Source organism: Panthera leo, chromosome A2 (assembly GCF_018350215.1).
Source record: "Panthera leo isolate Ple1 chromosome A2, P.leo_Ple1_pat1.1, whole genome shotgun sequence".
Lineage (NCBI taxonomy): Eukaryota > Metazoa > Chordata > Mammalia > Carnivora > Felidae > Panthera > Panthera leo.
The window spans coordinates 57753004-57768291 of NC_056680.1; the positions used below are offsets into that span (position 1 = coordinate 57753004).

The 15288-nt window shown below is 39.5% G+C and overlaps 2 protein-coding genes across 3 annotated transcripts in view; one reads left to right on the top strand and one right to left on the bottom strand.

The window, feature by feature from the left end:
• KBTBD12 (kelch repeat and BTB domain containing 12) overlaps positions 1-15288 on the bottom strand; it is a 76033-nt gene that overhangs the window by 55540 nt on the left and 5205 nt on the right. The window contains exons 2-4 of one of the 2 annotated variants that reach the window (XM_042912459.1): positions 11735-12916; positions 8041-8311; positions 5798-5948 (exon numbers count right to left, since the gene is read on the bottom strand). In XM_042912459.1, coding sequence (XP_042768393.1) covers positions 5798-5948; positions 8041-8311; positions 11735-12804 — 1492 coding nt within the window. In that variant the 5' untranslated portion in view covers positions 12805-12916. Of the gene's footprint in view, positions 1-5797; positions 5949-7935; positions 8312-11734; positions 12917-15288 lie in introns of those variants that run through there. The other variant, XM_042912465.1, reaches the window with a different exon arrangement.
• MGLL (monoglyceride lipase) overlaps positions 1-15288 on the top strand; it is a 245416-nt gene that overhangs the window by 28526 nt on the left and 201602 nt on the right. The window lies entirely within an intron of this gene.

Consider the following 15288-nt stretch of genomic DNA (forward strand, 5'->3'; position numbering starts at 1 on the left):
TCAGTGGTTCATCACTTACATGCAACACCCAGTGCTCATTCCAGCAAGTGCCCTCCTTAATGCCCATCATCCGTCTAGTCCATTGCCCACCCACCTCCCTCCGTCAACCCTCAGTTTGTTCTCTATCATTAAGAGTCTCTTATGGTTTGTTTCCCTCTCTCCCTCACCCCATATGTTCATCTGTTTTGTTTCTTAAATCCCACATATGAGTGAAATCGTTTGGTATTTGTCTTTCTCTATTTCCCTCAGCAATAATACTCTCTAGCTCCATCCATGTCATTGCAAATGACAATATTTCATTCTTTTTGATGGCTGAGTAATACTCCATTATATACATATCACATTATATATAATATTCCATTACACACACACACACCACATCTTCTTTATCCATTTATCAGTTGATGGACATTTGGGCTCTCTCCATAGTTTGGTTATTGTTGGTAATGCTGCTATAAACATCAGGGGAGCATGTACCACTTTGAATCTGTATTTTGTATCCTTTGGGTAAATACCTAGTGGCGCAATTGCTGGACTGTAGGGTCGTTCTATTTTGAGGAACCTCCATATTGTTTTCCAGAGTGGCTGCACCAGTTTGCTTTCCCACCAACTGTTCAAGAGGGTTCCCCTTTCTTTGCATCCTCGCCAACACCTGTTGCTTCTTTTGTTGTTACTTTTAGCCATTCTGACAGGTGTGAGGTGGTATCTCATTGTGGTTTTGATTCGTATTTCCTTGATGATAAGTGAGCATCTTTTCATGTGTCTGTTAGCCATCTGGATGTCTTCTTTGGATAAGTGTCTATTCATGTCTTCTGCCCATTTCTTAAGTGGATTATTTGGTTTTTTTGGGTGTTGAGTTTGATAAGTTCTTTATAGATTTTGGATACTAATCCTTTATCAGGTATGTCATTTGCAAATATCTTCTCCCATTTTGTAGGCTGCCTTTTAGTTTTGTTGATTGTTTCTTTTGCTGTGCAGAAGCTTTTTGTCTTGATGAAGTCCCAATAGTTGATTTTTGCTTTTGTTTCCCTTCCCTTATGTCTAGTAAGAAATTGTTCTGGCAGAGACAAAGCGGTTGCTGCCTGTGTTACTCTCTAGGATTTTGATGATTTCCTCTCTCACATTTAGGTCTTTCATCCATTTTGAATTTAGTTTTGTGTATGTGTAAGAAAGTGGTCCAATCTCATTCTTCTGCATGTCATTGTCCAGTTTTCCCAACACCATTTACTGAAGAGCTGCCTCCCCTGCTTCTGATAAGTCACCTATTGAGCATATTATTGTCGTATATTGTGTCATTTTTTCCTTGCTTGTAATAATTTTTTGTCTATGATTTTTTTCAGTGATGTGTCTATGATGCGTTTAGGTGAGGATCTCTGTGAATTGATCTTACGTGGAGTTTGATGAACCTCTTGGGTAGAAGAAAAATCATTAAAAATTATTTTTGTTCATTCTTTGAACATATATTTAATAGCTACTTTCGGGGAACCTGGGTGGCTCAGTTGGTTGAGCATCCTACCCTTGATTTTGGCTCAGGTCATGATCCCAGGGTCATGGGATTGAGCCCAATGTCAGGCTCTGTATTGACAGTGGAGCCTGCTTGAGATTCTCTGTCTCCCTCTGTCCCACTCCCCCACTTCTGCTCTCTAAAAAACACTTTTTATTTTTTTTTTGTTTTTAAAAATTTTTTTTTGTATTTACTTATTTTTGAGAGACAGAGTGAGACAAAGTGAGACTGGGGAGGGGCAGAGAGGGAGGGAGACACAGGATTGGAAACAGGCTCCAGGCTCTGAGCTGTCAGCACAGAGCCCGATGCGGGGCTCGAACCCACAGACTGTGAGATCATGACCTGAGCCGAAGTCGGACACTCAACCGACTGAGCCACCTAGGCGCCCCTAAAAAACACTTTTTAAAAAGCTATTTTGAAGCCTATGCCTGCTAAATCCAACATCAGGAGCCACCCAGAGACAGATTTTATTGAATGCTCCCGTGCCCCTGCCCAGCATGGGTTACACTTCCCTGTTTATTTTTCTTTGTGCTGTAAATCTTTGCTGGTAACTAGACATTTAAAATAATATATTGTAGCAATTTTTAATTTTATTTCCACCCCTAGGGTATTTTTGTTGTTGTTGTTGTTGTTGCTGTTGTTTGTTTTTAAGTAATTTGCTCAGATTGAATACGCCTCCCCTGTGGTTTGTTTCTGTCTCTGCTTCATTTTTTAAAATTCTCTCTCTCTCTCTCTTCAGCATAGGGGTTACTCTTATATCTTCATGGCTTAGGTCTCCTCAATGACTAACTGTTGTAGTCAAACACTAGTAAGGCTTCCAGCCTCACTGGGTGGGTCTATGTGTAGGTTGGGAGCACATTCAAAGCTCAGGTAGTTTTCGAGTCTACCATGACTTTAACCTTCTGCTTGGCTTTCTCAGATCTCTGTACATGTGCTCAGCCTCCCAGTCGTCCGGGAATGTGTGAAGAACTTGTATCCTCTTCTGGGCTGCATGTCTGTATAGCTTTCCTAGTCTCTAGGGATGTGTGGAGCATTTATCAGGCCCCTCCATGACTCTCATTTCCAGGATTTCCCTGGAAGATCCCTATTAAATTTTTGGCTAATTCTCTTGTCTGCTGCTATCCTGACCAGGACTAAAAGCTCAGCTTAGGAGAGATGCAGCCTTTTCCCATTTGTCACTGTGAGTGTGGGTTTCCCACCCTTCACTCCCAAACATGTCAGCCCCCCCTGTCAAACAGAGATGCTAGTTTTCATAGGTAGCCCAGTTTGGTAGAAGCATCGGGCTGAATCAAGTGGGGCGGGAAATTGGGGCAGCTCAGGAAAGAATGCCAAGGATTGCCTGAAGACTCACGTCAAGTTCAGCAGTTTTGAGAAGCGAAGCTCTTCTCAATTTGTTATCTTTGGTTGGTTTCTAGAGACCTGATAGGGTTGTTTAGAAAACTCTGGTTTTATAATTGCTTATTGAGGAGAGGATGTCAACTCATTCACTTCTTCAATAGCCGGAAGCCTCCTGCTCTCACTTTGCTGTTGGCCTGCTAAATTCTTACTGCCACACAAAGTGTAGAGGCTTCTCAGAAAATTTAAAACATGTTTTCTCAACATTTTTTTGGTATTTCCACTGGAAGAATCAGTCTAGATATCTAGTGTTCCATACAGGAGAGTTAATACTGTATCAGTTTTTTATAAGCATTAAGTGAATTTCTTTATGCAAAGAATTCAGCAAAGTGTCTGTAACAGAAAGGAGCTAAAAAATACAGTAGTTATAATAATGTCTGAACACTTACATTGTAGGGATTTTACATACCTTGTTTTATTTAATCTTGACTCTAATAAGAGGTAGCCATTCCAATTTTAATGTTAGCAAAAAAATATATATGTATTTACTAGGCCAAGGACATGTAAGTAATAAATGGTAGAGTCAGAATCTCAATCCAAATCTACTCAATTCCAAAGCTGGTACCTTCCCCACTTTACCACACTGCTTCTATGGTAAAGGAGATTTCAGAGGTTGTTATTTTGGAGTAGCCTCTAGACTAACTAGGACATAGTAAGAAATTAAGTCTATTACAGGTATCAGGGGGAGGGGTTATTGTTATAGTAACTGGCAGTGACCCCCATCACAGTGGTGCACATATAGATTCCCAAAAGCAGACAGGGCTTTCGCTAAAACAAGTAACAAATGACTGTAAGGCTCCTGTGTGAACCATTGACACTGATAAGGTTTTAGGGTTCTATATGGTATTTGCCCAAATTCCAGTTACACATACTATAAACAATGATATTTGAACTAAGGCTACCACAAAAGTCCTTAAACAGCTGAACTTCATTCCGTTTCAAAGCTGGTAAGTATATTTGGGTATTAAGTAGCGAATGTTGGGAACGTTGACTTTTTTGGTTTGAATCTTACAAGTGGGCGACATTCATTTGAGTGATTATGAGACCGGTTCTCAGTTCTGAATATTCAGAAACTAGATTCTAAGTTACTACAAAAGCCTTCCTGACTGGTCTTTTCCATATCTAGTTTCTTCTCACCATTGATCTGTTCTTTAATCCTTGCCTCACTGACATTCCCCAAACATTCTTTAATCATGTTGCTTCTGCATGGTTTCTCACTACTTATTACTATTCTCAATTCTCTACTATAGGCCTTTGTAACTGGCTCCCAACTTACCTGTAAACTCTCTATCTCCCACAGTTCCCTGCTCCTGGTAGGCTCATTTACTCACTCTCCTTCCATTCTCTATTCTTACTACCTTCATTCTCACCTCCAAACCTCTGCTTATGCTTTCTCCCTACTCGTTTTCTTTCCTGCCCCTCCACATGATCTCTCTTCCCGGGTGGGCTCTTTTCTCTCCTCACCTACCCAAATCTTACGGGTCCTTTAACATCTACCTCCTTTCATTCAGCTGTGGACATTTGTTCGTGCCAAGAAGCATAAGCTCCAAAATTTGTCTCTAAGGTTCCTTTTCCCCATCTAACTTACCCAAAAAACAAACAAAAATTTACATTTTTATCCCACATCTAGCCTAGCCGTGGCTCCACATTAGGGGAAATCTCATTTTTGTTCAATTGATACATCACTTTTATCCCTCTTTTGACTGCCTCCAACTTTAATATAATTAGGAGATCGGCCCTTCCCTCCCCGGAGTTATATATCTGTCCTAGGCAATCTATTCTAGTTTAGATATGGTCTCTTCTGGGCCTATGACACAGCATATGGTTATTACCAAGTAACAGATATATTTCCAGAGGAAAAACTTGATTATAATTACGAGTCTCATAACTGAGGTAGTTGTAAATTATGTTGCATAATGTTCTTAAAATTATAAAACTATTAATATTTGAGTGCATTAATTATTTTGCTTCATGCTGTGCAGGCAGCCAAGAGATAATGGCTTCCTTTTAGCAAAAAAAAAAAAAAAAAAAAGCTATTCAAATGCTTGGTTTGCTCTGAGCCCATATCTCGCGTTTTTTCTTTGCCATCTCTTTGGTACCCATCACCTTCCCTGTGTTTTTTCCAGTTAGTCATCAATGTGGATGAGATGACATAAACAATACTGGCATACTTATCAGTTTACCTGCCAAGTCCGCTTCCTTGTCCCAGTCTCACCCTTTCCTACACAGGAGCAGGACAGTGGGAGAGGGACAGGAAGTGATGGAATCTGCTTAGAAGAGCCAAGGACATAATAAAAGAGGAAAAAACAAGAAGTGAAGAAGGAGAGGGGAAACTTAGGAGATGTTCTAGATTTTCTACCCACTTTAGTGGGTATGAACCAGTCTTACACCATTCCCTACTGGTTAGGACAAGACCACACATATTTAGGACATAAGAAAAAAAAATGCATTCAGATGAGAATTATTTGATAATACCTCTACAGGAATTTGGTAGGTGAGGCAAAATGAAGGGGGTTGGCATAACTGGTGTCTTACCTATAGTGGCTGAATCTTCTATAAGCAGAGACAATCAAGGTTGCTAAGACCCACATTGCATCAACTAAAGGTGGCCAAAGGCTTATTCCCATTTCAAAATATTTTAGTTGATAGTATATATAAAGATGTATCACTACTGTTCTTGCATTCCAAGGGACCTGAAAATTCCATACAAATAATTTTGCTTTCAATAAGTCAGTGGACTTTACTAGAAAAACAAGAAACAAAAGAACATTTTTGGCTAGTTATAGATACATCTGAACTGGGATGCAAGAGGAAGGAAGAATATGTCATTTTTACTGAGGTGAACTGCTCAGGAAAATAAAAGTAGTTATACTCTTTTAGCAATCTGCTGCTTCTTACCCAAAACATAAATCTCACTGTTGACTACGGCTGTACTGAATCGGTACTTAGAGAACTTCATGGGCGCCCGCTCTGTCCATTGATCTTGGCTGGGGTCATACTGCAACAGTCGGTTGCTTAGTCGATCTGGTTCTTCATCAGGAAGATCCATCTGTGTGAAATATGACAGCCGATGTAATAACATACCATTTAGAAATCTCTGTGAGTGCATGAGTGCAATTAATCAAAGCAGACAGCCAAGGAGATGAATAGAAGTTAGCTGTTGTGACTCACACTCACAAACACACCAGATCCCGTGACTTGGGGTGATGAGGACTCTGTCAATGTCAGAGGAATTGATGTTCTGTAATAATGGAGCTAGGGTGTCGGCCTACAGCAAACAATCTGTGATCTTAGCCATGAGACAAGGCAGCATTTTTTAGAAAATGAAGTGATGGCAGAGCCTTAAAAATGAAACCAAACTTTCTTGAACAGTATTTAAAGTGTAATTTTATTTCCGCAAACGTTATTGGGCTAGAGTTTAATAATATTTGCAACAGACTAATTTTAATAATTCATAAGGCATTTTTCTTTTTAATATTTTTCTAATCCAAATGGAATGAAATTATAAAAACGTTTTAGTGTTTTAATCATTAGAGTATTTTTACACTATAATTACGACCTATATGGGAATGGTCTGAACTCAATTTTTAAGATTTATGGATTAATATAAATTATTTGCAGTTATTTTAATGTATTTATTTACATACATTTTTAATGACTAGAAACAGTAAAAATTGAACTGTTTATTCTTACACACAAGAATATGGTTTTCCCTAATCATAAACTTTAGGTGAAGTGATGTGTTTTGTCTTCAATGTGTCAAGAACTTTTATGGCCTCAGTCTAAGGATGCTTAAATGGCTTTTGTTTTGGATGCAGGTGTTTGATATAGAAATAATTGCCATACTTATGAAAGTTGTAATTAATTTAATTACTTTAAATCCACCAGGGGTTATGATCACTGTGATACAATCACGAACCCACGTGAGCTTTCAGTTTAATGCTCTGTAGTTACAGCCCTGCAAATGCTTTTGTTGTACGGTAAATATTCATGTGCCATTTGTGTGAAGACGTTATACAGGAACATTGTTGACTTTACTGTTTTAATTTTCCTTCTCATTTTTAAGTATTTGATCTTTATTTTAGTGGGAAAAAAACCAAAGAAAAACTTCTATGTTGTCTTTGGAGCTTATTCATGCAATATTAACTATAAAATGGATAGCTCTGAAAAGCTTAACTACACATAATCAGTCAGGTCTCGGCTACTAGCTGTGATTAAATCTGTACTGCTTCTTGACGCACAGCACAAATTTCACGAAGCATTAAATGCGGAGTTTAAGTTTTAAAAACAGGTATGATAAATGGCAAAATCCAAGCTCGTGAAATGAATGCAAAAAGCATCAGTTTGATCACAAGGCGAATTTCCAAAACAAGAAATCCTATGGGCTGAAAGAGGTTGACTTTTTGATATGAGGATGGACAGTGAGCTACGGAGAAGAGTTTTTATAAGGAAGACCCGCAGGCCAAGGCAGAAGGCAGCTGGCATGTTACTGCTGTGAGAGCTCAGGGCACTGGGAAGGACGGCCACGGAGAGAAGGAAGGGCCGCTGTGGTCACACTCTACTGACTTTGCCATCTCGGCGTGTATCTCCTCGCAGGGCTTTACCACAAACGGTATCCTGGTTTCTATATCTGCTGGTGCTCAGCAAAGACATGAAGTGTTTCCAGTGACAATATATTTTGTGGCAATGATCGTACCATCACAGGTTGGGTATTCTGGCTTCCTGGTTAGAGTAAGAGCTTTATATTTAGAAGAGACCTCGGAGTTACTTGGCCTTGGCTCACACAACTATTGAGCAGACAGAAGCGGCATGAAGATCCAGCTTCTCTGCCTCTAACTTAGATGCTCCCCACAGATAATTCCTCAGCATAAGCATCTTTCATAATTAGCAAGAATGGGAAGGATTATAAAGAGCATAGCATGAATACTGAATGAAGTCATATCTATGAATAACACACTTTAAAATTCATTCCCCTAAAATGCTTTAACACTTTACAATCTTAAGTTTAATATTCTATAAAGTAAAAGGCATTTTACCCAAATATAAGTCATGCTCTTTTAGTGTTCCACGAGTACATTTTTCAACACAGCAACCAGACGCGGCACGGCCATGCCAGTTAGGGATGCAGGAAATTTCTTAACCTGAGGGGTCCAGCCTCCGATCACGTAAAGTTTATTATTCACCGTGACTACGGCATGGCACGCCAACTGCAGTGGAAGGGGAGACACCCTTCTCCAACTGTCCCGTTCTATTGAGTATTTATCGACACAGTTTGTGATGAGATACTGGTTTTTGACTTTCATCTGTCCTCCTATAACATAGAGGTCATTACAGACACAGCCCAGAGCGTAGAGCTCTCGAAATTCAGCTGTGCATAACTTCTCCCAAAACTGGTTCCCTCTGTCATGATACCTGCCAATTAAGAGACAGAACCTGGGATTAGTGTTAACTGGAACACAACTTACCCGAGAAACATACTTAAGTTTCTTTTCCAGCTACAAACAACATGATCTGGGTCCTACTATTGGTATGAGGAAGACACATTAATATAAGATAGTAATACAGGTTTGTGCTTCTTTTTTTTGGCAAGGGTTGATGAACAGACTCTAATGTGCATAGAAACAATTAACCGTATCTCTCTGCAGAATTTATTTATTTTGGTAGTTATTATTTATTGATTAATTTAGTTTAAATTCAAGTTAGTTAACATACAGTGTCGTCTTGGCTTCAGGAGTAGAATTTTAGAAAATATACTGACAAAGTATAGGTGATAGCTTTCATTTCCTAGTTCCGGGAAAGCAAATCAAGAATAGGAAGTCTTTCAGAAAATCCTTTGTAATTTTACTAGAAAGGAGGAATAAGTAAAAATGAAAAAATGGCACAATGTATTAGTCTGTGGAGTAGAAGTCTCACTTTAATACCATATTCAAGCAAGCAGCTTTCCAGCAAACTCAAAATACCTCAATTCAGAGATTTTTAATGGGACAATGTATGCTATGTAGAATTTTAAGGATTCTTCTTGTAGTTCTAACTGGCTGAGAACAGAGTCAAGAGCACCTGTAGGTGTCTGATACATTTAGCATCTACGTTAATGCTCTGGGTATGCTAATTTCCGTAATTTCTTCCATGAATAAGTGTATCTGTCTGAGAAGGGTTTGGGGTGGTAGAGACACCAGGATATTGGTTTCTCAATATCTCCTAGAGTCTGACACTTTGATTGTGTGTGTGTGTGTGGCGCATTATAGAGTCACTAAATATATGATCTTGTGGGTATCCTTTGTCTTGCCTCTTGATAATAGGAAGTCTGTTTTCTCCAATCATGATTTGGGACACACAGTCTAAGATGGACAAAAGTACTCATGGGGACAGTGAGGTGTGAAATTAGATCTGTCCCAGGAAATCCAGAATGTATTCTGGAATTCAAAACTAAAACAAAACCAGGAAAATGTGGAAAATAAGAAAAGTTATTCTGTTTGGAAACAAATGGAGAAACCATGAGTGTTCTATACAGAGTACAGTTTTAAAGTACAGACTACTTATTTTGCATCAAACATTTGACAGTTAACAGGATTATAGGAGTTTTCCCCAGCAGTTCTGGCCAATTCTTATATTCTTCCCCAGAGATAACTGCTTACTTAGGGCTTGACAGGGAAGTTGGAAGATTACATTCCTTTCCTAGAGGGCATGTCTGGTTTGTCACAATCTGAATGCAGAACCTTAATGCTAGTTGTTGTCTATGCAATTCTAGGTAGGACACCGGTCCCTTGAATCACAGTTGGAATTTTCACCAGTACTTTTAATTGTATTGGGTTTCAGAAGAGGAAGGAGGGCTAGGTGTCACGGATGGGGGAATACTGAAGTAAAGCCAATTTATTAGTATATCAAGAGAACTAAAAGAATGGGGTTTTGGCTTACTGAGACATGGTTTAAGAGAACAAGCCAAGGATGAAATATGTCCCATGAGGGTTGGGAAGTACACGTTTTCTGGGCAAGCTTGCTAATCTGATTTTTGTTTTGATACTTTAAAATGAAAATGGGAAGGAGAAAAGGACCAGATAAAAGTATAGAACATATTATTAAGAGAAATGGATAGAACATAAAAAGACTGACAAAAGAGGTTCAGCATTCACAGAGGCTGAAAGTGTAAAGACAGCCCTTATATCCTCAGCTGTTTGTATAACTGAAGTATGAGGGAGAGTTAAAGAAGATGGAAAGGTAGATCTTTTTTTTTTTTTTTTTTTTTTTTAAAGAAATGACCTACTAGGGGCACCTTGGCAGTTCAGTCGGTTAAGCGTCCGACTCTTGATTTTAGCTCAGGTCATGATCTCATGGTTCATGAGATCAAGCCCTGCATCAGGCTCTGTGCTGACAGTGCGGGGCCTGCTTGGGATTCTTTCTCTTCCCCTCTCTCTCTGTCCCTCCCCTTGCTCGTTCTCTGTCTCTCTCAAAATAAGAAAGTATACTTAAAACAAATAATGACAGAACTGCAGCCTGTCTTGACGAGGAAGCAAAGTAGCAATCTAAAGAACCCAAGGTACCTGTACAAGAGGCTCTACGATGAAAAGAGGGACACCGAGGGATCTGATAGCCTGGCTCTGTAGTCTATACCTGATTATTCTGAGGAAGACTGTTCTTGCTTCCTAGGGACATGCTTGGTCCCCATGGGCATAGGGCCAGGTCACTCACCCAGGGCTCTGCAGTCCTTCCCCTATCACTACTAGGGGAGATGATGGTAAAAAAGGGACAGGCCTACAGTTCAAAAGAGATGATGGAGTGTTAAGAGATGACAGAAAAAGAATAGACCTCTTAATTCTTCCTCCCAACTTTGCCATGAAGAGGAACTTTCTCACTGAAAAGTCTGAACAAACCCTCGTAAGAGGGAACTGAGAGGGGAAGGATACTGAAGGAGAGCTTTTCTACCTAGTATTTATTCTAGGTGCCTATTTCTCACTTACCCAGTTAGCTGAAGACCTGAATGCTCACTGAAGACTTGCTGAATAAACAGTAAACAGACACATCCTCCTCACATACAAGACCTATGCTACCTCTTAGCAGATACTCGTTCCTTTTATGATTCTAGGATTTGAAGCTTTCTTAGACCACAAACATTTTACACTATTGGAGGTTTAGGAAAGATCTACAAATTAAGAATACAGAGTGAAAACTGATAGATAATTAGTAATTTTTGGTTGAGAAAAAAAAATTACTTGTTCCTCTGAATTATGAACTAGAAAATCAGCTCAAAGTAATCAATAAACTTTTCTTCTTGTTAAGTTATATCAACAAGCTCTTCAAAACCTAATCAATTACACACTTTATTTTTTTTAAGTTTATTATTTATTTTTGAGAGAGAGAGAGAGAGAGAGAGAGAATGAGTTCAAGGGGCAGAGAGAGAGAGGGAGAGAGTATCCAAAGCAGGCTCTGAGCTGTCAGCACAGAGCCTGATGTGGGGCTGGGACCCACAAACCATGAGATCATGCATGACCTGAGCCAAGTCAGACACTTAACCGACCGAGCCACCCAGGAGCCCCTCAATTACACCCTTTCTTTTGGATCAGAAATGAAAGCTAAGCATGAAAATATACAATGGAGTCATAATATATATACATTTACCTTATAGAAATCCAGCTGTATGCTCTTAACAAAAGGAGAAAAATAATTTTAGAATGTGGGTGATTTCATTATGAATGATATACATATGTAGAATATGAAATTACGGGGTAATTTTGACTACATGTAATTAAGACATGATCGCTCTTTGGGAAGTATTTCTTTCTACTGTTGCTAGAGTCAAGATAATTAAAACCAATTTACAAATATTTGCTAGATACAAACCTATAGATTTCAACATTCTTGTTCTTTTGTCTAGCGAGTTTGGAGGCACTTGCTTCTCCGGCCACAATTATAGTGTTGTTTTCCGTGACGACACCAGCACACACGGTTCCCAAACCCTCTCCATACTTGGGAGATGAAATGAAATAGGTCTTCCGTGAAGCGGGATCATAACAAAAACTGGCCTCCCCATAGTTCCTGTGTCTTGACCTGATTCCTGAAGAATTGTTGCCAATGCAAAGCAAAAGACTAGTAGTCTCCATGCCATAACGAAGATTTAGAGAGTGCTGCTGGGGTGTCTTGATGGCTTTGAATGCGTTTTGAATGATGTCAATGCAAGCTGCATCACACAGAAGCATTGTGTTCCTTTTTAGGGCTTGTCTTAAAAAAGAAGGATTTATAAGTTCCAATCTGACCTGCTTCAAAAGCTCAACAAGATGTTCTGTGCGCAATTCTTGGTTATGATTTACCCATCTCAGGACTAAGTCCAGGATGCTCTCCTCCCTGGATATGTTCAAGTCATCCGATTTAATAAGCGTCAGAAATTGGTGTGCTCCGATTTCTAGTATTTCTTCATGTAAGCTCACCTCAGCAAAGTGCTGATATAAATATTTCTTCGATTGATCGGATAAATCTTCAGCTCCAATCTGCTTTGCAAAATAATAGATACCTACACAGTTCGAGGCATCCATATGGTCCATCATGTATTTTTGACACACACTAAAGATTTCTTCCATCTGCATAAAGTAGGCAGCCATAGCTACGGTCTGTACATTGGCATTGTTGATCTCCAAAGCCGCATTGTACATGTAGTTCAATATCACTGACACACTTTCTGCTGTAATGTCATGAAGTATGACTTCCCTTTGAGTACATTCAAGCAGTCCACAAGTGAACATAGCTTTGAAATAAGGACTAAATGCAGCCAGGACCAGCCTGTGGCAAGGAAATTTCTCCCCTTCTGCTATGAGTACTACGTCAATCATTTCTGCTAATTCTTTCATGTTCTTAACTTTATTCAGTAAATTCAAGCTATGTTGGTATTTTTCTTTTCCCTCAGCCTTGAACTCCATGATACACTTTTCAATGTTTCTAAGTAAGTCTTCTTTAAATTTAGCTTGATTCTTGTGGGGCTATTTGCATGTCTGATTACTCACAAAGCAACAGAGATGTCCTGTAACACTCCTGAGGGAGAGAAAAGAATGTTTTCTTGTAAGAAAAAAATTCTCTGTAATTTAAATATGGAGCGTTAGTACTAAGAAGTATTTGTAAATAAATATTATCCACTCCAAACAGAGTTTAAGACAACCACTTTTGTGTCTAAAAATAATGCCATTGATTGCATAAACAGTAAATTATTAACTACTGACAACATTAACCTAATCAGCAGCAGAGATTTTTCTAGGAGGGCTGGAAAGTCCTCCCTTCCAAGGTGAATGGAGAGAGAGGTGATAAGCTGGCATGTTTTGCAAATACATTTCCAGTTACCAAATACAGCTGGCCGGCAAGCAAAGGAGGCAGGGGCAGCAGGTAGCCTTCTCTCTGAGGAGATGCATCATTGAAAATGTTATGTGCACCCTCCCAAAGAAACACACCCACATGTTTAATGGCCACAAAACCATACAGGATGGCCGAGAAAAGAAGTCCATTAAAGTTCTGTGCAAACTTTTGCTACGGGGCAAACAACTCAAAACAGTGCTTTGCAAAGCACAACCAAATGTCTGCTGACCTGAGAATTTACAATACTTGAAACTCAGAACTAACTCATCCTAAACTTAGAAAGGACCCCAAAGCCAGCCTGTGTCTCTATCCCCACTCCTTGCTCAGCTTCTCTTGGTTCCTGACTTCCTCATGGCGTAGATGGACTCACTTCCGCCCTTAAAAAGCACTGGTCTAATCAGAAGTCTCTTTAAGCTCGTCTTCACCTTGCCCAGAGGAATGGTAACAGGGTATTTCAAGGGAGTTAAAGAGCTGTTTGGATTTAAAGAAGGGCATTCTAGAGTCAGCAACCCTCATGCGAAGAGCAGATCTCCAGGCCCCATCCCTTCTGTAGTTCTTACTTGGCTATTAGCTGTAAGCAATAAGAATAAATGATGGTAGGAAAGTCAGTGCTAGGAGTTAAGAGAGGAAGAGAGGTGATTATTTCAATCACATGAAAGCATAATTTGTCAGCTATAGAGGTTGTAAATTTTCTACATTTCTGTAACCCTATCAAATCTCGATGAGATTTCTCCATCTCCATTCTCACTGTGTCTCAATGAGCAATGGCACTTGTTTCAGCGTTGAATGAAAGTTCATTTCAGGAAACAAGTGTTAGGCATGACAGGAATGTTTAAGTATGTAATGGCAACTATAAGACCTAAAAATCACTGCGCTAGAGTGTATGGAATTATAACAACCAGCCAATCTAAGAGTCTGCACAGACTTCAAATAGGAATAAAACCCTCTTTGCCAGAGTTTCCAGCATTAATGGCTCAGCTTGATTTCAATAAAAGCTTAAGGCTTTCTTTGTGAGGCCTTACAGGTTAAAAGCGAACCTCTGCTTTTTACTTTCATTTGTTTTAGATTTTACAAAGAGAATCCAATTATCGGTAATTAGGAGGTCATCATATTTCTGAGCTCTCCTACACCACATTATGGGTAGCCCAAATAATATTACGTGGGCTTCTTTGTACATAAACACATCAATTCACTTTATAGATGGCAGCTGTTACCTTGAGCTGAAAACCAGAAAAGTTTCCTCATAAGGAAATAAGTATTAGAAAATTTCTACTATTCCATCTGTAGGGATACATAAGAGGATATGTATCCCTCAGAGGATAACCAATCCCAGTGCTGGAAAGCCAAGAGCAGTTTCCAGATAGGGTCACTAGATCTAGTATAATGCAGGCAGTTAAGACTCGTCAGTTTCTAAAGTGTTGACCTTGATGCTGCTAGGAAGAAACGAGATGCTGGGGACCCAAATATTATGACCATAACCCTAGGGTTTTGTATTTTTGAGGCAGGAACCAAACCACCCTTGTTGAGTTTGGTGGCATAGGGCTATCTTAATAAAAACACAGGCAGCATTAGTTTCAAAGAGAGTTAAAAAATGGACTAACTAGTACAATATGTTTGTTTTCTTTATAAACATAGTAGTATCTTATAAATGACTTTACAGCGGACAATGTTGGGTTTCCCCCAGCATCCCAACCTGCCTTCTCTTGGAGTCAATGGGGTAGGGCCACTGTGACTGGTTCAAGGATGGTGTGAGACCTGAGGTTGGCTTCATCAGTGTGAAGCTCACGTCTCTGGTTTGATGGTTGGAGGTGTCCATGTGTCATATAGATGAGAGGTCTGGATCGGCTACAGCCACGTCTCCATAAGCCAGCATGAGGACAAAGCTAATACAGGGAAGAAGGCAGAGAATAGAGAGCGACGGGTTCGAAACATGCTGCACATCTGTATTTTTCAGGTTTCAGTGACAAACCATTTCCTTTACTGTTTACGCTAGTTTGAACTGGGATTGCTGAACTGACACTCAAGAGTCCTTATGGTACAAGTGGCAGGTGCAAAAA